Below are 27,718 nucleotides of genomic sequence, written 5' to 3'. Positions count from 1 at the left end.
TACCATTTAGTTGCTCTACTGATCTATTCTTTGCCTTTCATTTCCACAACTTTCTTTTATTTAGTCACTTCGCTAAAAGAAAAGCTTTCCGTTTAAAGCTTTTAAACCTTTAAAGCCTTTAAAATGCCTTAAACCTTTTTCGAACTTATCAACAGAAAAGACAGGAAATAAAAACATTCTAGCGGAGCTACCAAGAGAACTAGAGTGTTCGGAAAAGGTTTATAGCGGTTGTGGCAGTAGCCCAGGTTTTATTTTGGAGCAAGATGAGCGATTTGGAGCGTGTTAGGTCTCCTGTTTTTCCATCAGAAATGCCTATAGGCATACCGAGGGATGCAACGCCGTTGACCAAGACAAGCACCTTGCAGGTATTTATCCAGTTGGCTGAGCCTACGATCTTTCTGCAAGGTTTTGGCTCCACTCAGTGGGAGGGGAAACCACCAGCAATACTTAGGGGTAGTCTTATACTTCGGGTGACTAAATCGACGAAGTTGAAATCAGTGAACTTGACATTCAAAGGAACGTCCAAGACTGAGTGGCCCGAAGGTATTCCTCCGAAGAAGCAAGAGTTTGTTGAAATTAATGATATTGTAAAGCATACATGGCCATTTTTTCAGGCAGATATGCAGCAAGTTCCCAATAACCAGTCAACAGATCCATCAGATTTGTTAAAGGGGAGTAACGCTTCACTCTATAGGTCTTTTGAAGAAGAGTTGGGTGGAAACTCCACAGCTTCGTTTCGAAGACCAAGTTTGGTGAAATCTGTGAATAGTAACAGTAGCAATAATGGAGGCAGGTCTCTGTCCCCTATTGGACAGTTTTTACGGTCAACTTCGAAAGATATTCCGAACGTTAAGAGTGTTTCTGAGACGTTCAGTGACATCCTCTCAATCAGCGATGTCACTTCGGTCAAATCCAATGGTACAGGGAATGGGCCCAGTGGCTCTGCAAGTCCAGGAACGTTTATTTTCCACCCCGGTGACTACATCTTTTCGTTCGAGCATGCCATTCCTTTGTCGTACCCAGAAACTATCTCCGCAACTTTCGGACAGGTCGAATATGCACTTCTGGTAAATATTGAGCGTCAAGGTGCTTTCAAATCGGATGTCAATGCAAAGTTGCCTGTGACTCTTGTGAGGACGCCGTCTGACAGCTCTGTGGAGGAGACAGAACCAATTGCAATTTCAAGAGACTGGAACTCACATTTACATTACGATATTGTTATCGCATCTAAAGATATAGTGCTTGATGCATTCTTACCTATTGCGTTCCGTGTTACGCCTATGGATAAAGTTTCTCTCCATAGAATAAGAGTCTTTTTAACTGAAACTCTAGAGTATTATTGTAAAGGTAAAAAGGTTCACCGATTGGAACCTACTAAGAAATTTTTACTCACCGAACACAGAGCTCCGCCACTTAAGGACATTCCTCCAGACGCAAATCCTACAAAAGCGAAATATCTGGGAAACCTCTTGGAAGACGAACATGGTGATTTAGTCTCGAAAGAGTTCGAATACCAAGTCTTTTTCCCTGAAAGACTTAACTACCAACAAAAAATACATCCAGATACTTCCTATTCCACTATAAAAGCGAATCATTGGATTAAAATAAGTCTCAGGTTGTCTAAAAATGTGGACGGCGTCAAGAAACACTTCGAAATCAGCATAGATTCGCCGATCCATGTTTTGAATAAACTTTCGTCCCATGCTAACACATTATTACCAAGTTATGACACGCATGCACTGATTCCAAATCACAATTCTTCATCGTTTGGTGGATTCGAATTTAACATGTATCATCATCATGATTCTAATTTCTATTTCCCAAAACAAGTTGTCAATTCACCAGTTATGTCACCGGATGTACAACCATTGGATGAAAAGATTGGTCTATCACCTAGGTCTCTAAGTCCTGTTTCTCATAATAAGAGCAACCTGGGCCTATTCCAACATAAAAACTCAACACATAGTGAACTTTCTATTGCAGATATTAGCTTGAGGAATAAAGTTTTGCAATCTCCAGAATTGTCTTCTAACATATATCAGCCAGAACATATTCATGCGGAACTCGCATCACCTCAAGCAATTCCTTTATCTCCAATAACATCACCCACTTGGGCCCCCTTGCCGCATAATATTCAAGGTAATGGTTTTGGCCTATCTTTAGAGGATGATATATTACCTCCATTCCAGGAACACATGGCAAATTCTAATTGTTTACCAGTTCATCCTCCTTCTTATGCGGAGTCCATATCTACTAATACGACTAATACTACTAATACAAATGACACATCGGAATCGAAACACTCAAAGGAAAATAGTGAATCCTCTTCTTTGAGAATTCCTACAATTATCCTTCCAAATAACAGTAACAATAATAACAACAGTAACCTTAACAACCAGCATGATATGAACAGTGAGGATATTGCTGAAGAATTTCATTTCAGTGGCGGAGAAAATGGATCTATGAATTTTCCTGTTGCAATTATGAGATCACGTTCTCCTCTTGACAAGGCTTCTCAATCAAGGAGGTCATCTTTTTCTCATAGAAGACGAAGTAGCATAGCTACTCAAGATGTGTTACCATCTACAATTAAAAACTCCAGTTCTTCATTTAACGACCTTGAAAATGTACTCTCAGCAGCTGGTAATGCTGAAAACAAAAACTCAGAAATATCGCCCCATTCTTCTGCAGATACAATTCAAAAATTGGAACCGACTGATTCTCATCCCAATTCTCTTTCGAGCCAGCCTTTGTTGCTCCGTCAATCTACGTCACAAGACGACCAAGAAAGTAAAGGATCGCTTGACCTCACCACTATGTTAGGTGTTGAACGTACATCCTGGCATCCGCTACAAAGTGATTACTCAATTGCACCTGTCTTTTCTCAGTCTTACTCTATGAATGTGCTTCAAACAAACCATGCACTTGAAGATTTTAAACATAATCTCGAATCTTATAAACAAACAGAATCCCCATCAACTCCAAACACATCGGATCCTATAGACCATGAATTAGTAAATACATAAGAGACAATTTATTTAATTATAGTATTGAGGACGTTCATCAACTCGGAAGGAGTATATTTGATATGCTTCCTAGGGTGTTTGAAAGAGTCTTTATAACGATTATAAAACCGTTCATACATTGGAAGTAACAAAGAAACAATTTCCTGCTTTAATAGTTTTTTTAAAGCAGGGTCTGAAATACGATATGATTTCGACCTGGATACTAAATCTTCAAAACCATCATGAAACTTTTTGAACTTTTCTTTGATTTGATCCTTTTCTTTTGATGAAATCTTGCCAGAACTATCTACGAATGTTTGGTCTAAAAGAATGGCCGTTAGGTCCCTCCAATCTGAAACATAATAATTGATATATTTCTTCCGTAGCTTCTCCAATCTTTGCAAACCAAGTTCACCTAGTATGGAGTTAATCTCTGATCTTTGAACAACCTGATCTATCAAACTGAGGTTATTCAAGAGGAAGAATCCGATCCTCTGAATGTTAGGGAACCTTTTATTTGAAAGAATGTGAATTTCATGTTGAGGATTTAATGTCTCTTGAGCTCTTCTTTCTAGACCAAATATCAAATAGTCTATAGAATCACCAAAGAATGAGGAGAGAAGAGCTGTGCTAGAATAGTCTGATTCTTGACTTTTTGAAATAGTCCATGGTATTTTAGGATCTTTCGGTAGCCATTGAACGCGTGACATTGCTTGGATAGTAGAGAGGCAGCCTGATTTATATTCGCTAAATTTCCGTATTCTCGACATAATATCCACAGTAGGTTCAGTGACACCGTTATCCGATGGTACTTGAGACATGCTACGTGTTTTAGTGTTGATGTAGGAAAATAGTTCTTGAAAAAGGGAATGTGATATTCTTTGAATCTCGATCAATTCAGTGTTTAAGCTTTCTGTTTCTGGTATATTTTTACCCCTGAGTAGTCTTAACACGTCATTAACTTTGTCACTTAACTCGAATGAAAATAATCCAACGTTATCTTTATCTTTTTGTAAGAGTTGTCTGTTATGTTTAATGATTTTTAGATAGTTCTGAACAATAGGAGAACAAAGTTTTCCAAAAATGATTGGCTGTCTGGCAGCTTCCTTGGAGTATAGATCTTGAACTAAAGAATTCTCATTTGCAATAAATCCTAACATTGCTTCTGTGTACGGATTAACTCCACTACTACCTTTCTGGTAAGGAACGTTTGGCCCAGTTGTTATTTGCTTAGTGAAGGGCTCCAAAAATGCTAGAGATTGGGATACCAAGCGAATTCGTTGTTTGATGAAAATGTCAACCATACTTTCTTTCTGTGTAGAATTTTCAAAATAATCCAATATGACAGACATCTGGGCCAAATATTCATCATCGTAATAGGGGAATGGAATTTTCTTGTTCATATTGATTTGTGGGTCAAATGGTTGAATTGAATTCAAAAGCTTACTGAAGTATATTTGGAGATTCCGTTCACCTTCAACAATTAGGTCTCTAAGATGAGTGACCATACCTGCGAATTCAGAAGTTTCATTCGATTGTGTTCTCTCATTTAGATCTTCCAATATATCATCGATCTTGTGAATTGCATTGATGTATGGTTTCAAGCCCACATTAGAAATGGGTTGTTCCAAAATTAGCTCATGCTTTGAGGCATCATTTGCAAGATCTTTTACTGATGCAACTGAATTTAAACTGGTTTCTATATTATATTGAAGAACCTTCAATTGTTGGTTTTTCTTTATGATCGGTTTGAACAACTGAGATGCATTTGATGTTGAGGTACTTATTTTCGATAGCGACTCGCTCATATCATGATACAGCGCATCCAATTTCTTCAATCCATCTGAAAATATGATAACGTCAGCTTCATTCACATCAATGGAAGCCATGGTCTGTTATTTTGCAACCTTTTATATAGTAACTTTGATTTCGGATTGAGTATATATTTCCAATTGGTATGGTTATTCCCTGTTGAAAAATTTAATAGCACAATTTATATCTTTCTGAATGTTAAATTGTATGATTAATAGCTGTCAGGGTAGTATGTTATACTCTTTGGCTTTATCTAACAGCCTACTACGAATATAATGAATAGCATGTTCTTTACTGAAAGCTACTTGAGGCTAATCCTTTCCTTTAATAACTATCACGAAGGGCGGGTAATATGTTTTTTTGGACATCGAATGGAAATATGAGAATTGGGTTGAATATCTTAAAGATGAGGCGATGAGCATTTTTGAGATAGAGATAGAAGCTTTAATATGTTGAATATTTACAGCTTTCGTGTGTTAATCGAGTAGCATAGAAAAATCTTCGAGTCGATATTGCATATAATCTCCAAATGGTAGAAGAAAGTGTTGTTGAGCTGGTAGAGAAATTAGAAGCTGCTGCTTCACTAAAGAAACATGGTAGAGCGACTAAAATCAGCTGTACTGTCTTTAATAGGCCTGATATCAGGTTGAATAGTTGGAAATTCAACGAATGGGATTACGGTAAATCGAAGATCCAACTTCCTATCAATGCTCGTGGATTATTTATTGTAGATGATGAAGCAAATCCTAGGATTGTAGCTAGAGGCTACGATAAATTCTTCAATGTCGATGAGATGCAACAAACAAGTTGGAGCTCCATCGAAACCAATACTGAAGGTCCATATGAAATCACAGTAAAGGAGAATGGGTGTATCATACTAATTGGTGGTCTAGAGGATGGTACAGTTGTGGTGTGTTCCAAACACAGCACAGGACCTCGAGATGATGTCAACCGAAACCATTCTTTAGCTGGCCAGCAGTTCTTGGAAAAACAGTTGGCTGATAAAAACATAAATATCAAGGATTTCGGGCGTTTTCTTTACGACAATAATTGTACAGCAGTAGCGGAATATTGTGATGACACTTTTGAAGAACACATTTTGGAGTACACTAAAGATAAGGCAGGTTTATACTTGCACGGAGTAAATTATAACACTCCAGAGTTCAAAACCTGGCCAATGGCAAAGGTTGTTGAGTTTGCCAATACTTGGGGATTTAAGAGCATTGATTACTTTACTTTAGAGGATGAGAAGTCTCTCAGAAGTTTCTTAACTGAATGTGAAGAAAAAGGCCATTACAACAACCAAGAGATTGAAGGTTTTGTGATTAGATGTTCTAACAAGGAAACAAAAGGCACATTTTTTTTCAAATTCAAATTCCACGAACCATATTTGATGTATAGACAATGGAGAGAAGTGACAAGGGAATACATTTCTACCAAATCACGTCCCATCAAGTTCAGAACTCACAATTACATTACAAATAAATATATGGACTTTGTTATACCATTATTGGAAAAGGATCCACAACTAGCAGAAGATTTTATGAATGGTAAGGGTATTATCAAATTGAGAAAAATGTTTTTAGAAAGCTATGATATGTCAGGCCTAGAAATTCTCAATCTTGATAGGATCAAAGAGTTGGAAGAATTAGATAAGCAGACAGTCGATACAATAAATGAGAAGACAAAGTTCTTGTTAATTCCTATTGCTACTATAGGCTGTGGTAAGACTACTGTATCCTTGATCCTTAATGAACTCTTCCCAGAAACATGGGGGCATATTCAAAATGACAATATAACCAAAAATAAAACCGATTACATAAAGTGTGCTCTTGAGCTCTTTAAGGATGGTAAACAATTCGTCATTGCAGATAAAAATAATCATCAATTCAGAGAAAGGGCGGCAGTTTTTGAATGGGTTCGTCAATTTAAGGACACTTACGTCCCATATGATTCTAATGTTCAAATCATTGCATTGACTTTCGTTGAAGAAGTCACGAAGGAAATGGAAGAATTAACAATTCAACGAGTATTGAAGAGAGGAGACAATCATCAGAGTATCAAGAGTGATAGTGAAGGACAACAAAAGACTCTGAAAATTATGCATGGCTTTATGAACAGATTTCAACCATTCAATCCCGATAAAGCACCAGACAGCCAATTTGATTTTCATATAAAACTCGAGGTGGGCAAAGATTCATCAATGAAGAATGCCGTTAAAGTACTCCAAGACTTGAAATCCCACTACGGTGACGTCATCCCAGAAGTACCAGAAGATTCGAAGATTCAAGAAGCTTTCAACAGAGCACTAGAATACAAGCCTGTTGTACGTAAAATCGTTAAAAATGGTAACAAGGCCTCCAAGAATCAGTTAAAGCCAATATACTTTTCTGCGTCAGTGGAAAGTACCACTAATTTAATTCAGCATGTAGTGGAAACTCTGAAAAAGAACAAATCAACTCTCGCACCATTCTTATCTGATGTGAGTACCATTCCATTCAAGAACGAGTACCATGTGACTCTCTGTCATAAATCTCAAATTAAGTCCCAAGGCATTAAAGCGAAACAATTGTGGGCAAAATATACAGATAGATATAGACATCTTTTGATAAAAGATGGTGGTGCTTCTGAACAACCTTCCAAGGTTATACCAACTGAAGACTCTGTTACTTTCAAATTAAGAGACCTAATCTGGGACAAATATGTTATTGTAGCAACCATTGTTTTGCCAGATGAACCAATTGTTGACAACAGTAATAACCATGTTTCTGGTTTATACTGTCTCAATGAAGTTCCTCACGTTACTCTTGCTTTACTCTCGGAAGAAAAGAAAGCAGTGTACGCTGGACAATTGGCGAAAGAAGTGTATGATTTTGGTATTAATGCTGATGCTGAAAACGATGCTGGTATCATACACTTCGATGAAGGATCGGAGGAGACTTTCACGGCTAAAGTGTGTATCAACGTATAAAAACTAATATCAATATTTAGAAGATAGAATAAATGGCTATGGCTAACCTCTCAAAAACTTTGACACGGTATGAGTTATGTACTGTAATTATCTATGAATACGTGTGAGGCAAGAATAGTTTCGTGAGGAAAATCATGGCTCGGAGAAAAAGTCGCCTTTATGGTTAACAAAAATGTCAATGGCAGCCATTGCTGCGTAAAGTCTGTTTTCAGCTTCTTCGAAAACTATAGAATTTTCACTGTAGAAAACTTCATCAGTGACTTCTTCATGGTGTCTTGGTAAACAATGCATAAATTTGTAGTTTGGAGCAGCAACACTACATAGTTCAGAATTTATCTGGAACCCAGCAAATTGTTTTAGCTTAGCTTCCTTTGCGAATTCTTCACCCATCGACACAAATGTGTCTGTAACCAAAATGTTGGCATCTTTACAAGCTGCTAATGAATCGTGGGTTGCTACGAACTCACAATTGTTCTTGGTAGCCAATTTCTTTGCCTCTTCTACTATTTCATCTTCCAACTCAATACCTGGAGGAGTTGCTACCGAAACATCGATACCCAACTTCAAAGCAGCAATGGCCATATCGTTAATCACATTATTTGCATCTCCAACCCAAGTCATCTTCAATTTATTATTTTCGTAATCAAGTTTTTCCTTTATGGTAAGCATATCACAGATGGCTTGTAGAGGGTGGAATCTATCACATAGAGCGTTAATGATAGGAACTGAAGAATCCTTTGCTAAGTTTTGGATGTCTGCATGTTTGTTCACACGAGCAAAGATACAAGATACCATAGATGAAACAACCTTGGTAGTATCATAGAAGGACTCATTAACACCTAATTGGATATCATCCTTACCTAAGAACATTGGTTGACCTCCGAAAAATGCAGCTGCACCTTCGGTGGAAATTCTAGTTCTTGTAGATCTTTTGGTAAAAATCAAAGCAATGGTCTTCCCCAGTAACTTCAGGTGTTGCTTCTGGAACTCGGCGGTGTCATTGCTCTTGAACACCTTCTTGTAGTACTCGGCTCTGTCAACCAAAGCTTTGAACTCATCGTCAGTCAAATCCTTGATCGACACTAAATGACGAATAGAAGACCCAGAAGAGGATTGAATAGAAAAGTTTCCTACAGATTTTTCAGTGGTAGTCATTATGATAGTAGTTTAGAGTGTCAAGTGTCAATCAATATTAGTCGCTAGTCCTATGTTAAATCGAATAGTCTATACCTGAATTAGCTTCGTGTATACGTTCGTTGTCAGTTGTACTTAACGGTCAGATATTTTCAAAGAAATTATAATATATGGCATTTTTGAGCAAAACGACGCAATGAATAGCGCACAAGGCATTTCAAACCATTGCCGTTTTCGTGCTGTTTTTAAATGAGTCCATCATGGTATACGGACGTATAGCACTTAATGACTCACCACTGAAAAAATGTATTTTGTTAGAATATGTGACTAACAAAACAGTATACGTATGAATCATTCGCTTTTTTCTACCAAGGGAAAATGAGTAACATTGGGAAACGGTTAAAAAAAAAAAAAAAAAAAAAATGAAATCACGTGATTTAGCGTGGGGGCGGGTGCCAAGAGCAGATTACTTTTTTTTTTTTTTTCGACCAGGATGAAGAGAGGAAAAATATTCTGGTCCTCGTAGTCGCAGGTTCGATTTTTACAGCGCTCTAAACTTCATAACTCGCAGAAGAACAAACAGTATGCTAGCCAGAAACAAGCAGCATATTTTGTTAATAGTGCTTTTTTGGCCTGTATTTAGGAGTTTAACGTTGCCAAATTTTGTTGGTCTTTCGGTTTACAGGTATTGAAAAACTCTTCAAGTAATTTCTCCTTGGTAACACTCAAATTCTGTAGTTTATTCTCTAGTGCTTCGATTCTTTTATTAATTAGCACTTCCTTCGTGTCTTGGTGAGCAAGAGCAGTCAATTCAGTTGACAATTCTTGGGTAGTTTGTTCCGGTTGTAATTTTGGCAAGAGAACTGTTGTCTTTCCGCTCATCTTTTGTAATTGCTGTAGTTCGTCTGAGAGTAAATCTGTTTCATTCAGAGTTCTATCATCATGTAAGGCTATCAACTGTTCGATCTCTTGGCGTTTTCGCTGCTGCATAAGACGGTTATCCTTGTCGCCGAGCGCCAATCTTTCATCCTGTAAGGAGTCCTCCATCATGAGCACATCGTCAACTTCTGTATTTATATCCGCCTGGGCGGTTATTCCAAGCTCCTTCAAGTCTTCTTTATCTTGCTTGCTAAGTAACTTCACGTATGATTTTTCGGTGACTTTAGAGTCTGGATTTGGATCAAACGTCACAGTTTTCTTCTGTATCGACATTTTGGTGTCATTTTCTTGCCCATCATCTGGATCTTCTTCAGATCCTTCTAAATCTTCTAAATTCAACACCTTCACCGTATTTCCCATAGACTGGACAGCCGATTGCGCGTTTCTCTTCTGGTTCTCATTCTTCTGTACAAACAAGTCAGAGTAATCATCCTCGAAAGTATCTTCCTGTATCAGGTTGGTCTTCTGATTCCTTTTCAACTTGAACTTGAACTTCTTACCGCTATTATCATTCTCATCTTCCTCATCGGATAGTGCTTTAAAAGTAGGTTTTTTAGCCGTAGTATTTATCAAATCAATCTCATCTTCGCTATCTGGATCAGGTAAACTAAATTTTACCATTGCTAATGGTGCTACGTAGCTGAGTTTGATGTTTTAAAAAGTTTATAACTACATATCTTGTGTTTTATGGCCTTCTTTTTGGCCAACGTACCTTTAGAATTAAAAGATGTTCCTTTTTTTTGATTTTGTATTAAGCTTTAATGAAGGAATTAGATTTTCGATTAGTTATAAAGGGTGAGTAGCCAAGAACGAAACCTATAGAGAGTGCCTTGATATAAACCGTGATGAAGGAATGTACTATGGTAATAGTATGAAATAAATATTCTTCGTATACAGCAATAAAAAAATAACTAATAAAGAAATGAATTGAATTGAAATGAATTGAAATGAGATGAAATGAGATGAAATGAGATGACATGGCATGACATGAATTGAAATGAAATGAGATAAAATTAATTGAATTGAACTAAGCAGAATTGAATTTGATTGCCCTGATAGTACTTGGTACTTAACGGAGTAGAATATTATGGTCTGGCACAATGGTGGAAACATAAAATAAAGAAAATGACTGGTCTGTGATTTTTAATGGTTTTCCGCTTGTCTTTGTTTATTTTCTTTACTGGTTGTCTTCATCATTATAATCATCATCATCACCACCACCATCATCATCATTCTTTGATGATGATATGGTCGATCTTGTTGTTGAAAAGCGAGAAATCAGTTCTGGTGGTATTTTTATGAATGCTTGAAGCTTTCGCTGATGGATGATGATGGCCAATTGTACGTCTCTTGGGCAGTATCACGAGCTCTTGATAGTCGCTTTCATTATCTTCCTCGTAGCCCTCGTCATCGATGAAATTGTCTACGTCATTGTATATCTTGAAAAGGCTTGATGGATCAGCAACAGGGTCCATAACTATTTCCAAAGGTTTAAAGTTAGATACTGTTGGTGAAATGTCTGTCATTCCAATAGGAAGCTGGTAATGAGAAATTAGTTTGGAAAAGATATCGTTGTCATCCATCCAGATGGTAACCCATCTTTTCAAGAGTTTCTTGTATTTAAACCAGTTGAACGATTGTTTGGGTTCGTTGAGTAAATTGACCAAACAATTCTCAATCAATTGTTTATTGTTCAAAGGCATAAACTGTACTGTCTTCAAAATTCTTGAATTTATGGGTTTGACGTTGGAGTTGTCGGACAATATCAGCCAATATAGAGAAATAATTTCATATGAGAGCTCTATGGATTTTGGCTGTTGCAAATACCGACATACAAGATAGACCAAGGTGATACCTATCTCCAAGAGATCATTATTTTCTAGCTGTATCTGTTTGAAATCGTGATCTTGCAAATGGTGGTAGACTTTCCATTGATATATCAACTTATAGCCAAATGATTCGATGAGGTACTGGTACTTATTATTGGTCTTATTTACCAAAAGTTGCAAATGGCATCCGTCTAGCTGGATAATGAAGTCGTAAACAAGCTGGAACATCTTCAAATTGGGAGGGAAGTCCTGGATTAACGGTGGGTGGAACTCATCAGTCAAGAAGTTTGTCTTTGGCAAGCCGTTGATGAAACTCCACCAGATTTGGAAGATCTGGAACTGGTAGAAAGTGAGGAGTCGAATTGTTTTTGAAGTGGAGTGCTCGTGTCCCACCAAGTTGTTGTAATTTAAGAAGAGAGCCGAGTTCGTGATCATGTACTGGTTGAAACTAATCAAATCGTTTGTCCATATCACTGCGTAAGAGTTTTCTTGGGACATGAAATAGCGAATACCAAAATTGATCAATTGGATGGCACACAATCTATCCTGTGATAAGGCTCCGAACAATTTGATGGCTTGGAAAACGGTTTCCTTTGGGAAACAGTTTAGCTCAAATTGGACAATAAGGATGAGCACTATCGAAACTGCTGGATCACATGCTGTTGAAGAGCCCGTAAGCACTGACATTATCCGCTGATGCCACGAATCGCCCAAAAGGTAGGGGAAAATCTGGTTGGAGTGTAGGTATTTGTCGATGAGCCGCATGAGGTCCTCAGTAGAGAGTGGAATATTCGTGGGCACGCCGCTGGAAGATAGCGGGAAGTGCAGGCTGAGGAACGACAATACAGGATCATGCACAAGCGACCTGTTATACTGCCACGATTTTAGGTACGGCTTGTTGGCATTGATGATGCAGTTCCAGGTGAAATTTCCAAGGTAGACCTGGTCATGAATGTAGTTTGGGAATTTGTGGAAAGTGTCGTTGATGAACGGGAGGAATGAGCCGGTACTTGCGCTTGCTGGGGGTTGCTGATCTTTTGCGATATCGTCTGTAGCATTAGGATTCTGCTGTGAAACGTTGATGTTGACATTGACATTCCCAGCAGCACTTGGATTACAAGTCCCATCGCTTGCCATCGCCATGTTGTTCTGGAGCCGTCTGAGCTGTTCCTCTGACCCCTCCGCCACGGTCTCGCCATTCTCATCGATCAAGCCACACATCCGCTGCAACTTGATGATCTCGCTCTCGAGCATCTCCGTGTACCCACGCGGGAACCCGCGTCTGGTAAGCTTATCGCTTGTAGAGCAATGGTACCCGATCTTGCGACAATTCGTGCAACTAGGCTTAAGCCCGTCACATTTCACCTTCTTAAGCCTGCACCTGTCGCACGCCTGTGAAAACCGCTTCTTCTTCACCAGCGGTGTGGGCAATAACTCTTTTTCGTTATGTCTGTCTACTTTCCCATACTTGCGCTTTTTCGTCCCATTACCATTACCATGGCCATTTCCATGGTTAGTATTAGTAGAACTGCTATTATTATTGTAATTACTGCTGCTGGAGGCTGCTGAATCGGAGTCAGGACCCGCTCCAGCGGGTCCTACCAGCTGCTCCCGCTTCATGCCCTGAGGATCGTCCGTTACGCTGGGCATCCTCCCTGGCCTGCTTCTATTTCTTACTTTGGCCAACCAAAAACCCAACTCCGAACCAACTTCAGCCTTTTGCTTGCCCTAGGGTACATAGCAACCCCACATACATATATATATATATACTCTTATTATTACTACACTGCAAATTTCAACGACAATTGGAGCCTGAACTGTCCAATAGGTCGTCCCAAAACCCAAGGCGCACGCAAACTCGACTCAATCTACCAGCCTGCTCTGCTGCAACTGCGAAGCCAGAAAATTACGCCAGAAATTTCCCATCTCTAAACCCGGCTTTGAATCAGCCTTGCAATTACAGGACAAAACTGGGCTACCAAACGAACACCATATAACAACAGTACTGGGAAGTATAAGAAAAGGGAAGCGAGAGGGAAAAAATGACGCTAATGGTTAGCGATTTCCATAGAGGAAGCGACGATTTCTGGTAGTGTTAGAAGCACTCACTGGGAAATTGTTTTAAGGTACGACTCACACACACATATACACACATCGCAACTTCCATTCGGCCGGTCCTATATCACATTGGACCGTTTTTGTGTTACGTCGTGCTGCCTTGTACTACCTTGTACTACCTTGTGTAACCGTGTGTAACCGCGTGCAGCCGTGTGTGTGTGTGTGCGTGCGCTTTTGTGTCGGTTATTTTTTTTTCCCTGGGCATGCCGCAGAAAGGGATGTAGGAGGGGCAGAGAAACAGGGTTTAGACTTTTTCGTTCCGGAGAAAAGGCTGCGGGGTAACTGCGAGTGATGTGTAGGAACTTGGAACTTGGAGCTGCTTGACCTGACATCATTGGGCTGGGCGAAGGATGGGCACGGCAGAGCAGAGCAAGGGCGTAGGGAGAGGGGTGTTCGTTTCAGTCATTATTTTAATTCTCTTAATTCTTTTTTGTGGCAGCTACGCTGAGCTCATCACTACTACACTGCACGGAGCGAGGGAGGTGTACCAAACTCCGGCTGTTACCCGGGTGTAGGGTGTGCCTTCCTCCTGGTACGGGTTTTCTCGGCGAGTATTGTGGTGCGGTGTGCGGATGTTGACTACCACCACCCCAGGCGGGATCCGTTTCGCTCCAGGACGGTGACGTGACGGACTCCAGGGGGGCCTGCCACTCCGAACGGAGGGGGGTGGAGGGAAAGTATTAAGTAGGGGGGGTGGAGGGGAGGAAGACGCGCTGTGAAGCCCGCCCGAAGCCTGCCCGCCTGGACTTTTGGTTTACTGTTTGTTTGTTTGTTTGTTTGTTGATCACGTGGTACACCGACACATAATTCGTGTCACGTGGTTTTGTTTACGTGACGCGTCAACGCGCACTTATTTATTTTTTTATACGTTTTTCGCTTTTTTCGTTTTTCGTTTTCTTTCTTTTGTATGCCGCAACTCGTATCGCATCGCATGTAGAACAGACATTGAATATATTATTATGCTATAGCCAAATCAGCACATATGTGTATATAAAATAGGATTAACAGAAGAAGAGTGGTCGGTGATTTGCAAGCTAGAGGCTAAAGCTTGGACTTAGCTGCTTTATGAAGACAATTGGCAAGGACATTGAGTACTGTAATGTCTGGAAAAGGGTTTAGAGGACTCGTTTTTTGTCCCACTTCAGTTCCAGCATCGGTTTCGGACAGTATATGCCAAAAGGTAACGAAGCTTGGAGGGACGTTCACCAAGGATTTGACACGGCTGGTGAATGTTTTGGTGGTTGGAGAATTGTTTACGGCAAAGTACAACTTTGCCATTAAGAATAGAACGGATATTGTGTTTGTTAGGGCTGAATGTATCGATGAGCTGTACGAAATGTGGTTAAGTGGACAGGATCTTTTACAGCTGGCGAAGTTCGACATGCTAAAGTATATGGCAGAACAATATACGGTGCCGCCATTTGACAGGTTCAATATATTTATAGGGCGTGTGGGGACGTGTGGCGGGTATACGCTTGAAAAGCTTGTGGAGTTGTGCAAATTGGGGAAAGTAAAGAGGCTTGATACGGACCATTTTATCAGGAACTCGTCTTCGTCGAAATCTGCGGCTGGACTGATGACGATATTTGTGACGGACGATCTATCGGGCCATCGTGTGCAGGCGGCAATGGAGGAGGATGTTCCTGTTGTTCACCCGAAATGGATAGTGGATTGCATGGATAGAATGGGGACTCTGGACTTCAATGGATACTATCTTTTGAAGAACTGCCAGTCGCTGGATTACGAGGAAATTGGAGCCGGTAGTTACATCAAGGTGCATAAGAAGCAGCAGAAACAGGATCTGCCGCAGCAGGATCAACAGAACCCGCTTCCCGGGGATTCGGTAGCCCCGCTGAAAATCGCAATTGACAAGTTCAAACCGCAGGCCACGCAAATATGGGGCAAGCTTCTAGCCAGAGAAGACCGATCGGCGTCCAGACAGGGGTCTGTGAACCCACCTGCGGCGGCGGCGGCAGCGACAGTGGCAGCAGAATCAGTAAACCAGGACTCGGAAAGTATACCCGTGCGTGAGAAAATGCTTGCGTCTACCCCTGGCGGCAGCAATATTTTCGCCGATTGCCATTTTGTGCTATACCGTTTTGAGCCAAGACAAGTAACCATCTTATCCAGTGTGATCCACGGAAACAAAGGCACTTGCTCCTTATTCAGTACCGATTCCTCACCGACAAAACCAGGCGTTTTCTACATATGTTCGAGCCAGTACGCAGCTACTCTCCTTCCAGACTTGCCCCCAGGGGCCCAATGGTTGACAGAGTTCTTTATAGAGCGCTGCTTGTATTATGAGCAGCTTTTGGCTCCAGACCTCTGGTCCCAGCCTTTTTACAACAAATTCGAATTCACACCTCCGCAATCATTATTGCATGGCTCAAATCTCTCCTTCCATATAACTGGATTCCATGGTGTAGAACTTCTTCACATAAACAAAATTATAGAGGTATTGAAAAGTATAGGGTTCGAGCACCATGAGAAATTGACTAAGAAGACGGACTTCCTACTAGTCAACATCTCTCAGCTCACTTCTATTCCAAAAGAGCATACCCTCAGACAGAATAAATACGCTTCCATGTTCCGAACCGATCTTGACATGAAGATATCATTGAACCAAGCGCAAATGTTCAAGAATTCGATGAAACGGAAATTCGAATTTGTCAAGACAAGACACCAAATACCAATACTTACGCCCAGCTTTATTATTGAAATGTTCCACCGATCTATGAAGCAGAATAAACCTTCAGTCAACATCTATTTCAACGATGTTAACTGGTGCATTTCCTGTCCAAAAGGTTCCAAAACTGATTTCATGCTGCAAATTATTCCAAAACCAGTACAACAGCAACAGAAACAGCAGCAGGAGAAATTAGAATCTGTGTCAGAAATGGGGACTCCTGCTATTACGAGACCATCTTCAGCAGCCTCTTCTTCAGCAGCGTCTGAGCATATAAACGTTCCACACAGAGAAAGTCGTTGGGGAAAACTACTGTCAAATACCTTGGAAAAGGAAAATGAGGAGCCTAGTTTTATTCAAGAAGATCAAGAGTCAGACCCAAACAACCATGATCATATCACACATACCCAAATAACGTACGGAACGGCTCCTAAAAATGTGAAGAGAAGAAAAATCTCAACAAGAAGTCAAGTTAACGATGTCATTTCACGAGTTTAACCAAATTAATACATAATCATCCAGCTTTTTTACAGCTACTTAAGTATAAAATAGAGTTAATGGCTCTGTAATAATTACATACTTGCAATATATTCAGATCCTACCCACATTCAAAATGACCATGTTTTATTGGGTCCATTTTCTCTTTAAAGTAAAGTAGCTTTGGGCATCACCATATCTGAGAGAACAAGAAATGAATTGCGTACATGCAAAATAAAAATACCTTGAATCTTTCGAAACAATAAAAAGACAGTAACAACTTTGAAGCAGAGAAAGCAAGTCAATTAAGAGACGCAATACGCGTGCTAGTGCAATGAGTTCGATACAAGATGCTGCAGATTTGAAACGTCGAAAAGAAGAGTTTGTTACCGGTCATTCAGGAAGTTCAATTGCCGATTTAAGAGATGTCACATTAGCAGGCATTTTATGTAACGCTGCTTGGATATTCATCGTTTCAAGAAACCCTTGGCTAAAGCACTCATTCTGGCTTGATTTCTCTCTAAATTGGTTGAGTCTACTTTTCAGCGTTACCATTTTTGGAGAGCAGCCGTTGCTTACTTGTATGATCGCTCTAAGTGCTTTAGGTGTTCTTACAAATGCACCAAAAGGTATGCCAAAACAAAAGGAAGAAAAGCGTAATGATGGGCAATCAGCAACTTTAACAGTATACAGAAGCACCATGTTAATCTTAACTTCTTTTGCAATTCTTGCCGTTGATTTCCCTATTTTCCCCAGAAAGTATGCTAAAGTGGAAACATGGGGAATCTCGTTGATGGATTTAGGTGTTGGTTCATTCGTTTTCAGTAACGGAATAATAAGCTATAGAAGGTTCAAAAAGAGCTCACAACTCTCTAGGCTAGCAAGAATTAGAGAATCTCTCAGGTCTACTTTAATACTATTAGTATTAGGATTGATTCGTCTTTTCTCCGTTAAAGCTACTAATTATCAGGAACATGTTACGGAATACGGTGTTCATTGGAACTTTTTCTTCACGTTGTCACTACTTCCTCTCGTATCAATTGCATTCGACTTCTTCAGTATGAAATTAAGGTTTGCGTTAGGCTTAATTGGTGCCCTTGTATACGAATATTATCTGATGTCTTCTCCAACTTTTCTGGACTATTTACTCAATGCAGATAGAACAGATTTCATTTCTGCAAATCGAGAGGGTATTTTCTCATTTGTCGGCTATTGTATTATCTACTTGTGTGGCCAACAAGTAGGTAGTATTATCTTCTCGAATTCTGATACAATGCAAACATTATGGAGATTATTGAGATATACAATACTCAGTTTCCTCATTTCCTACTTTTTAATTAACAATCATCCGCTACAAATCTCAAGAAGGTTCGCATCATTGGGATACTCATCAGTTGTCACTACTTTCAATTTATTGATCCTAACATGCTATCATATAATCGTAGAATGTTTTGCAGGGGGCGCGTTTGTTTCTGATACATATGTTGCAGTTAACAAAAATGGTATGGCGATGTTTTTGGTCTCAAACGTTAGTACTGGTATGATAAATTTCACTTTTAATACGATTGACTCTTCACCTTCAAAATCAATGACTATATTGATTGTCTACGCACTATTCCTTGCAATATTTGCATTAAAGGTTCCTTTTAAATTAAAATTATAAAATATTGATATATACGGAATCTACATAAAGCAAATATGTAAAAGGCCCCCTTGGACTATGAAATAACGTAACTTCAGCAGATAATTATTACTTTGGAACAATTTTTGTCCCGCCCGTGTTGCCTTTACGTTTTGATATATAAGCAGCATTGTTCCTTACCGGTGTATATGCAGGAGCATATGACTTTTGTTTCCCTGGTGTTGGTGTACTAAGGGTCTTAGGAACTTTATAGTTTTTAGGAGCATTGGGCTTAATTACTGTTGTATTACTAGCTGATAAAACGTTCTTAGGTGACAACTTTCCCACAAGTTTGAGTTCATTGTTAGTTTTCTTAGCGAATATCATGTCTATACATACTCTTCGTTTCTTATTATTGGCCTGCAAGGTGTCGGAATTTTTGTTGGAAGAAGACGTTTCGCCTCTTTTAACATCACTAGTTGTATTCGGTCTTGTCGAGTTGTTGTTTTTGATCAAAGTGGGGCTGTTTATTGATAGAAGTGAGCTGGCTGGTTTGAAGGCATGTTTAACCCCAATTGAATTTATTGGTTTAGTATTACAGGAAAAGTCTATTGAAGAAAATGAATTTATGACTTCTCCATTCCATATAAGATCTTTTGACCTTCTCTTTTTGTATTTTCTGTAGTCTTCGCATAATTTGTTCAAAGATATTTTCAAAGGTTCTTCCTTCAATGTCTTTTGGATTGAATTGTAGAATTTCTCAATGGTTTCTTTATCATTTAGGAGGGTGTTTTGAGAGTAAAAAGGTTCGCATTTCTCTAAAAACACACTCTTCTTCCCTGACGAAGAAAGGTATAGTAGGTGCTTTGCTCTTGTGATTGCGACGAAAAAAATTCTTCTTTCTTCGTTTAGAATCTTCGCCATATCATCCATTATTTCTTCTTCCTTCTCTTTTAAGTGTTGTTTCGTTGAGTTATTTACTAGTTCATCACTCTCATCCCCTTCTGATCTATCTTCTTGACGCAGCTCAGCCAAATCTTCCAATCTCTGTCGTGCAGATTTATCCGTAAATGGAATCAATCCTTCATTAATTGATGGAATAAAAACGACGGGCCATTCTAGCCCTTTCGCTGCATGAATAGTCGAAACTGTAACTTTCTCATTTGGTTCTGATGATCGTTGTGATTTATTTTTAAAATCTTCTTCTTCTGAAGCATATAATGCAACCGATTTTACGAATAGGTTTAAAACTTCCAGAATATTTATATTAATATTGTCATGATTCTCGTAAACCAACTCTAAATCGTCAAGATTATCAGAATCATTCTTTATTGAGATAAGTTCATCTGTGTTGGATATCTGGTATTCAGTGAATATTTCATATATTTTAAACATGGTTGGATGCTCAGATTCGAGGAATTCAACCATTCGAGATTTGTTTTCATATATTTTCTTGTCTAACTCTTCGGTAGTCCCATCTAGAACCAGATATAGTTTGCCTAGTACATATATTTGGACGAACAACTCTTTCATGTCATCATAAGAGTTGTAAGTTTGGCATGCTTTTTGTAGTTTTTCGATATTTGTAACAAATGAGCACAATGCTTGCATGATTTTTTCACCTTTTAATGTTTTACTGTTACAAAGAGTTTTCAGAGCATCGAAAGAACACTCTCCGTTGTGAGAATCCATAAATTGCTTGATAATTTTGACAGTTGCAGGGCCTATTCCGTTTGTTGAGAATTGTAAACATCTCAAAGTTGCTAAAGTAGTGTGCTTTTGTGAAATAACACGTAAATAGTCTAGAAACATGCCAGATTCTTTTCTCTCCCATATAGCTTTTGAATTTATAACTTTATATGGGATGTGTCTTTTCAACAAGGATTTTTCAATATCATATACTTGGCGTCTTGTTCTGACCAATATAGAAATATCTGAATATTTGTAGAGATTTGGAAGAGATAACAAATAGATGATTTCATGTGCAATACCATTGGTTTCATTATTCTCCATAGAATCTGTCCGTTCGAAATGCGAAAAAAAGGGTTTAAGTCTGTGATCATATTGACCTTTTAATGGTTCTCTTTTTATTCTTTCTGTTAGTTGTTGAGATATAATATTATCTGAAAAGTTTAGTAACGACTGTGCTGATCTATAATTTTCTATCAAAGACACCTGGTTAAACTCCACCGGAGATCTGTTCTTAAGTTTAAGGAAGTTGTCCGAAGAAGCAAAACGAAATCCATAAATTGATTGATCTGGATCTCCTACTGCAGTGATACCACTACAGCTACCATGACTTCCTCTAGACAGTAGATATACCAGCTCTAATTGCAGATCATTTGTGTCTTGGAACTCATCGACAAGAACATGTTTGATGAATGGCCAAACAGTATGATTCTCTAGCAGGATTTTCGTATACAGTAAAATATCATCAAAATCTAAGAGAGCTTCGGAGAGTAGCATTTTTTGCAAATGTTCGTATATGTATGATATTGCAGGATCGGATGTGGAGTCAGAAAGGTATATTTGTGGTGTTATTCCCTTGGATTTAAGGTCGGCGATCTTGTTTCTTATCACATTCACATTCTGTCTCTTATCAAGTAACTCAGTAGTGAACCTAGACGATTGAATTATGTATTCAGGCATATCCTCTAAGATAGTCTTTATGACGGTACTAAAGTCCTCAGATTTCGCGATAGACCAGTTTTTCGGTATATTGATTAGGTGTCCTGCTTGTCTTAATATCCTTGAACATATTGAGTGAAACGTTCCGATAAGAAGACCATCAGCGGAGATACCCACTTCCTTCAGTATGGGTTGAAGACGCTCTTTGATTTCGTTCGCAGCTTTCTTGGTGAAGGTTGTCATTATTATCCTTAACGGATGAATTTTCTTTTCCGTTACTAGATAAGCAAACCTTGCAGTAAGAACTTTTGTTTTACCTGTTCCAGGTCCAGCAAGAACTTGCAACACATCAGTTTCTCTATGGGTTACTGCTAGCCTTTGGCGTTCGTTGAGTCCCTTTATAAGCTCTTCCATCTTATGATATATGGTCTATCCTATTTCTTCCTGGCTATAAGTTCAAATAGATCAATTGAAGCTTCAATAATATAATTACACTATTTTATTCAAATAAGGTTCTTCTTGTAATGCCTCTCACATTACCTTTCAGTGGAACATAGTTGCCTTATTGTTGGATTTTTCTTCTTTGTTTACGCGATGATGTATTTGTTTAGATGCAAAACAAAAGTTCCATGTATATGTAAATAAACCGTATTATTCGTGATATTCTTTCAGAATTAACAATAACATAGATGGATCACTGTTGAAGATAACAGAGTTTGGGATCTATATGCTATGTAAGGGACGTGAATTAAGTATATAATTATGGTGCTATTGAGATGATCTTAAATCTATTATTTCACCATCCCATTCCTCTTTCCGTTGTTTGGCTCTTTCAAGTCTGAACAGAATGTCATTAGTTGGTTTATGCTCCAGTTTTACCTTTGTTGTATTAGACTTTTTAGACTTTTTCTTTACAGATCCAGTACGAGGAGTCTTTTTTGCCTTATTCTGACTACTAGAAGCTGATGACGTTTTACTATTTTTTGATTGCTCTCGGGGGTTCTTTGGTACTTTACCTTTAAAATGTGAGACAGAGTCTTCCTCTTTAATATTACTAGCTTGCGACTCTGTTGAGGACAAATCTACACTTGGTAGGGATTGCGATAACTCTTGTTTGATTGCAGATGCTAAAATTCTAGCGCTTGTTAAGATTGGTCTATTATCTACCACCGTCTCCTCTTTATTATGAAGGATCTCGGCAGCTGTATAGTCCACTTCACTTTTTATGGGAGCTTCAGGTAGAAATTCGTTATCACTCAACAGTACATCTAGTTCTCTAGTTTCCTCGCGAGTTAATCTTGTTTTTGTTGGTGATAAAGAGGGTACTATTCCAGCACTATTTGGGTTATCAGCAACAAATCTGTCGGTGGTATTATTCTGGTTTACTATGATATCTGCTGGCCTTCTGAGTGGTTCTGTTTGTTCTTTGGTTTGTCTTTTCCTATTAACCCTGGGTAGAGCGGAATATGGCAGTGATGACTTCACCTCATTTTTCTTTGTTGCTATTCCAACAGTGTTCTCAGTCGTATTTGGGAGGTCGACGTGTGAGTATTTCTTATCCTTCCAAAAAATCAATTGTCGGTTATTTGATCCATAGTTGTTATAATCTTGTATTAACTGCTCGTAAGATATTCTATCCTGGTTTGGTATTTTCACCTTCATTGTGTAATATAATTTGAATAATTGTTCTATGCTTTCAAAACACGTCAATGTTTCATCGCATAACTCTATGACCTCATTCTTAAGGAACCGACTCTTAAAGATGGTAGCCTCCTTCTCGACAGTGGTTATGTACAAAAAATACTTTGCTCGTGTCAAAGCTACAAAGAACATTCTTCTTTCTTCACTAAAAGTGGTTCTTGTCTTTTTCTTTGACGGCGACGATGTGATAGCATTTTCAGCTCCTTCATCTTGGGATTCATTACCATCATTACCAACAGCTAATGATTGGATCTCTTCATCACTTTCTTCGTCAATGGATTGCATCTCGTTTACGTCTTTGTAATAACTTGGAAGAAGTCCTTCAACACACTGTGGTACAAAAACAACAGGCCATTCAAGTCCCTTGGATGCATGGATAGTTGAAAGAACGACAGCATCCTTTGAAAGATGGTCTTCCTTGGAGTCATTATGATCATTGGAGTCATTATCTTCCTTAAACGTGTATAAATCTGTAAAACTGACGAACTCACGGCAAAATTCTATCAGAGGAACCACATCTCTAGACTTTCCATCTTCCGCAGCTGGAATCTTAAATGTGCTAAAATAATTTTTGACGTTGATGATATTACGATGACGATGGATTTCTTTACCTGATTCTTTCCCTTCCAAATCCATTTCTGATTCGTTATTTGGAGCATATTGAGATTTTAAACCAGATAGTGTATAGATTTTTTCGAACGAGTCAGCAAGAGTTTCCTTTGATGCATCAGAATTAATAACAGAAAATATTTTTCTTAGTTGCTCAATAGTTTTAACGTATTCCTTGATTCCAATAAGTGAGCTACTGTTCAAATTCAGTTGTACATTACCTCTTGCGATGTTTTGCAGAAAGCCAAATGCCGTCTGTGTTTTCTCCTCTGCTCTTACTTTTTCTAATGCCGCTGCAATTTTTCCTATAGTTGTATCGCCAACACCACGCGAGGGATAGTTTATTGTCCGCTTCAATGACTCCCAGTCATCGTCGTTGCATATCATACTCATATATCTTATAATAGCTTTGCATTCCTTTAGTTCCCAAAAAGTGTATCCTTTTTGAATAACATATGGTATCTTGTGGGCTATTAGCGCATTCTCGAACGCTCTTAAGCTTTTTTTCAATCGTACTAATATTGCGAAATCTTTATATTGGAATAGTTCTGGAATAGCCTTTAAATATAGAATCTCTTTTGCTATTGTATAAGCTTCGATTTCGTTTGATGGGAAGGACATGAATACTGGCTTACTGTCGGTAACGAACTGGGCTCTAAGAGGTTCTCTGTTGTCTCTGCCATTTTTCTGTTGTTTGATAACTGTTTCCGAGATATCAAGAATTGATTGGGCAGAGCGGTAGTTCTCCGTGAGTACTATTTGATCGTATTGTATAGGACAAAGTTCGATCATAGTCTGGAAATTATGTGAAAGTGCAGATCGAAAACCATATATACCCTGATCTGGATCACCTACCACTGTCACACCTTCACAACTATGGTGGGACCCTCTTGCAAGTTGAAAAATGAGGTTAATCTGCAATAAATTCGTATCCTGGAATTCATCAACAAGAACATGCTTGATATTTTTCCATACTCTGTGTTTCGATAGAAGCTCAAAGGAGTACAACATGACATCATCAAAATCTATAAGATTTTCCTTCGATAGTTTTGCCTGGTACTGTTGGTAGAAATGCAATAATGCTTCGTCAAAAACCGCTTGCTGTCCATATTTCTCGGGGGTCATTGCGTCCGCCTTCAATTCACTGATCCTCTTCAGTATCATATCCGGATGTACTTGCCATTGGTTATTCTTTATTCTGCAGAGACTCACAGAGTTTCTATAAGACTTAGTTGTCGCATAGTCTCGTATTTGGTCTGGCATTTCCACTATTATCTCCTCCAGTACGGACTTGATTTTCTCCGTCGTCGCCCTCTCTATCTTCTCTCTACCTATTAAAAACCCTTTCTCCTTCAAAAGTTTCCAGCATATACTGTGAAATGTCCCTATTTTCAAACCGTGTGGTGATATTCCATGAGAAACTAACACTGGTAATAACCGTTCTTTCATCTCTTCAGCTGCCTTCCTGGTAAAAGTGGTCATCACTATATCCTCCGCTTGTATACCTTTCTGTAACACCAAATACGCAAATCGTGCCGTTAGAACCTTCGTCTTTCCTGTCCCTGGCCCTGCTATGATCTGAAGTGCTTTTTTGTGGTCAAACATAACCGCTCGCTGTTGAGCTTCATTGAGATTCTCAAGGTAAGAATCACTAGCAGCAACACCAACCGCCATATTTTCTTTTGATATTCACGCCGCTTTTTTTCCTATCCCTCTTAATTCCATCTAAATACTCAACTTTTCAGCCCCACTACTCTTCAATGTGTCTATTCGATCCCGAAAACCTGTAAGATACGGTTTTATTTTGCACGATGCCCTCCAGATCGCCTTTATTTACATACTGTAAATAAAAAAATCCTTTAATTCCTTCATGTCGCGTTTGATATTTGAACATCAAGAGAGATTACTTCAACACACCCATACATCACACTTCTTGATTATTATTATTTTTTTTGACGTAAAGGATATAGAAGTAAGACCGAAAGCTCTTTAACAATGCGATGCTTTGAAATGGCAGCAAGATTCCATAAAAAATATAGGTAATTAAGCTATGTAATACCGGTTATGGTAGATTCAATCCAGTACATGCCTCTATATAAAGTTAAAAGCAAGGTTTTGTTGGTTTATGAATCGAACAAGAACAAACGGTAGCGGGCGGAGGTCCGTTTCTGCTCCGAATATTAATTCCAACTCGAATTCAAACTTCGGACTTCCATCTAGAGCTCTTCAGGAGTCAGTTAAGTTCAAACAAGAAAGAATAGCAGTACTAAACACAGATCCTTCGTCTAAATCGTTTATCATATGGTTTGGTGTGTCATGCTATTTCCCTGTTATTAGTGCTTGCTTAAGCCCGTTATCTAATATGATTTCAATGGCAGGGGCAGTTGACCATTGGAGGATCAATCCAGAAACGGGACATCAAGTTGATGACCCGAGCAGTGTTAGAACTTTGAATATTATATCTTTACTGAGCGGGGTCATTGCTAATTTTGTGCTTTTGTTAAACTTTTCTGGCAGGCTAGGATACGTGAAAGCTCAGCTCATTTGTATTACGGCATGGATAGTAGCACTTGTGGTGCTAACTATCGCATTAATTATGTGTACAACACGGGACTATGATCAAGGATATCAGAGATCGATTGGGTATTGGTTTGCCGTTATAACGGCGTGCCTGTATTTCATATGTGTGTCCTTGCTTTCCATTCATTTTATTGGGTATCTTAAGAAGAAGTACGCAGCTACATTCAACCTTTTGGAAAACGAACGATTATTGATGTCATTTACGTTTGTTTTCTCAATTTGGTTTCTATGGGGCTCGGCGCTGTTTTCACGGTTGCTACATCTCACTTACGGTAATAGTTTGTATTTTTGCGTTGTGTCTGTTTTAACAATTGGGTTGGGTGATATTTATCCCGATACAACGGCTTCCGAAATTATGATATTAATATACTCGCTAATTGGTGTTATTATTCTTGGTTTGGTTATTGCGATGATTAGTGGAATCGTGTCCAGCTCATCGGGCCCTATATTCTTCTTTTATCACGTCGAAACGCAACGTACCCGTCTTTATAAGAAGTATACGGAAAATCCAGACCCTAACTTCACTGATTTCAAAGCCTTCGAAAGTATAAGAAATATCAGAGAACGTTCAAAAAGCCGTCAACATATCCATGCTATCATACTATCCCTTTTCTTGTTCCTATTGTTCATATTTTTAGGAGCGTTAGTGTTTTATCTCGCAGAATCATGGAACTACTTTGAATCATTTTATTTCTGTATTTTAAGTTTAATCACAATTGGTTATGGAAACCTATGTCCAATTACGGGTTGTGGGAGAGCATTTTACGTCCTTTGGTGTATTGGGGCCGTGCCCTTGATGACCGTTTTAATTTCCACTGTTGGTGACTCTCTATACAGATGCTCCAGAACCATTGATAGAAGGATAAGGCGATATATCTATTTTGAGAAGCCTTCAGAGGCACAGACTCTGAGTTTCAAAAATATCATACTACAATTTTTATCGCCTCGGAACTACCCCCCAAAGGCGGATGAATCTGTACTTCCAGTTTCTTCAGCTACTGAAGCAAGTGCTAGTGATCCTGTAGACCTTGAAAGAAATTCGGGTAATGACATTTCCACTCTGTCTGAAACAAGTACGAAGAGCAACTCATATAGCGCAAGGCGCAGAAGTAATAAAGCCCGTCTTCTTTCTCTTGAAGACACCATGAAGGAAGAATCACCTTTTGCCAAAATCACCGAGATGAGAAAATTATTAGATGATTTAAAAGAAATTGATGTTATATCAATTGAAAATGAAGATTATGAATTCACTTATGAACAGTGGGTTAAATACCTACGACTCGAGAAACGTTTAAACCAGTCACAATCAAAGCTCTTTTGGATTTCTGAGGAATCTCCTCTCCGATATCCTTTCAAGCAATCATTATATTTGACATACCGTCTTTCTGACATGCTTAATGAAATTTTAGATGATCTTTTAGAAGATGTCGAAATTGGGGAAATGAAATCCCATGATCATACTTAATAAACGTAATTCCTTGTGTAGTATCTGGCATTTTTTTGTAATAATTGGTTATATTGTTACTTTGTAATTAATATTTTTTAGTATTTGAAACTAAAAAGTTACTTTTATTCATAAATATTAAAAGAAGTTTTAGAGCATAATAC

The 27,718-nt window shown here is 38.7% G+C and overlaps 11 protein-coding genes across 11 annotated transcripts; 5 read left to right on the top strand and 6 right to left on the bottom strand.

Annotated features, from left to right (window-relative positions):
- Positions 1–263: 263 nt before the first annotated feature.
- ALY2 (Aly2p) lies at positions 264–3,026 on the top strand (the record flags this gene model as incomplete). Its single annotated transcript, XM_022818669.1, has 1 exon — positions 264–3,026. One exon carries the CDS (start codon positions 264–266, stop codon positions 3,024–3,026), a length of 2,763 nt encoding a protein of 920 aa, XP_022675313.1.
- An 8-nt stretch (positions 3,027–3,034) lies between these two features.
- Positions 3,035–4,894, bottom strand: EXO70 (GTP-Rho binding exocyst subunit EXO70; the record flags this gene model as incomplete). The annotated part of the gene is made up of 1 exon (XM_022818668.1): positions 3,035–4,894. The coding sequence occupies one exon, from the start codon at positions 4,892–4,894 to the stop codon at positions 3,035–3,037; it is 1,860 nt and encodes a 619-aa protein (XP_022675312.1).
- A 452-nt stretch (positions 4,895–5,346) lies between these two features.
- TRL1 (tRNA ligase) lies at positions 5,347–7,788 on the top strand (the record flags this gene model as incomplete). The annotated part of the gene is made up of 1 exon (XM_022818667.1): positions 5,347–7,788. One exon carries the CDS (start codon positions 5,347–5,349, stop codon positions 7,786–7,788), a length of 2,442 nt encoding a protein of 813 aa, XP_022675311.1.
- A 132-nt stretch (positions 7,789–7,920) lies between these two features.
- Positions 7,921–8,943, bottom strand: ARG3 (ornithine carbamoyltransferase; the record flags this gene model as incomplete). Its single annotated transcript, XM_022818666.1, has 1 exon — positions 7,921–8,943. One exon carries the CDS (start codon positions 8,941–8,943, stop codon positions 7,921–7,923), a length of 1,023 nt encoding a protein of 340 aa, XP_022675310.1.
- Positions 8,944–9,561: 618 nt separating this feature from the next.
- On the bottom strand, positions 9,562–10,482 carry NTR2 (Ntr2p; the record flags this gene model as incomplete). Its single annotated transcript, XM_022818665.1, has 1 exon — positions 9,562–10,482. One exon carries the CDS (start codon positions 10,480–10,482, stop codon positions 9,562–9,564), a length of 921 nt encoding a protein of 306 aa, XP_022675309.1.
- A 608-nt stretch (positions 10,483–11,090) lies between these two features.
- On the bottom strand, positions 11,091–13,340 carry SIP4 (Sip4p; the record flags this gene model as incomplete). Its single annotated transcript, XM_022818664.1, has 1 exon — positions 11,091–13,340. The coding sequence occupies one exon, from the start codon at positions 13,338–13,340 to the stop codon at positions 11,091–11,093; it is 2,250 nt and encodes a 749-aa protein (XP_022675308.1).
- Positions 13,341–14,907: 1,567 nt separating this feature from the next.
- Positions 14,908–16,992, top strand: DPB11 (protein kinase activating protein DPB11; the record flags this gene model as incomplete). The annotated part of the gene is made up of 1 exon (XM_022818663.1): positions 14,908–16,992. One exon carries the CDS (start codon positions 14,908–14,910, stop codon positions 16,990–16,992), a length of 2,085 nt encoding a protein of 694 aa, XP_022675307.1.
- Positions 16,993–17,305: 313 nt separating this feature from the next.
- GWT1 (glucosaminyl-phosphotidylinositol O-acyltransferase) lies at positions 17,306–18,634 on the top strand (the record flags this gene model as incomplete). The annotated part of the gene is made up of 1 exon (XM_022818661.1): positions 17,306–18,634. One exon carries the CDS (start codon positions 17,306–17,308, stop codon positions 18,632–18,634), a length of 1,329 nt encoding a protein of 442 aa, XP_022675306.1.
- An 87-nt stretch (positions 18,635–18,721) lies between these two features.
- On the bottom strand, positions 18,722–21,634 carry SRS2 (ATP-dependent helicase; the record flags this gene model as incomplete). Its single annotated transcript, XM_022818660.1, has 1 exon — positions 18,722–21,634. The coding sequence occupies one exon, from the start codon at positions 21,632–21,634 to the stop codon at positions 18,722–18,724; it is 2,913 nt and encodes a 970-aa protein (XP_022675305.1).
- Positions 21,635–21,988: 354 nt separating this feature from the next.
- Positions 21,989–25,204, bottom strand: SRS2 (ATP-dependent DNA helicase SRS2; the record flags this gene model as incomplete). Its single annotated transcript, XM_022818659.1, has 1 exon — positions 21,989–25,204. The coding sequence occupies one exon, from the start codon at positions 25,202–25,204 to the stop codon at positions 21,989–21,991; it is 3,216 nt and encodes a 1,071-aa protein (XP_022675304.1).
- Positions 25,205–25,655: 451 nt separating this feature from the next.
- On the top strand, positions 25,656–27,575 carry TOK1 (Tok1p; the record flags this gene model as incomplete). Its single annotated transcript, XM_022818658.1, has 1 exon — positions 25,656–27,575. The coding sequence occupies one exon, from the start codon at positions 25,656–25,658 to the stop codon at positions 27,573–27,575; it is 1,920 nt and encodes a 639-aa protein (XP_022675303.1).
- Positions 27,576–27,718: the final 143 nt, after the last annotated feature.

Source organism: Kluyveromyces marxianus, chromosome 3 (assembly GCF_001417885.1).
Source record: "Kluyveromyces marxianus DMKU3-1042 DNA, complete genome, chromosome 3".
NCBI classification, from domain to species: Eukaryota; Fungi; Ascomycota; class Saccharomycetes; order Saccharomycetales; family Saccharomycetaceae; genus Kluyveromyces; species Kluyveromyces marxianus.
Note: the sequence above shows the minus strand (reverse complement) of the source record. Positions and strands in the feature narration are given on the sequence as shown.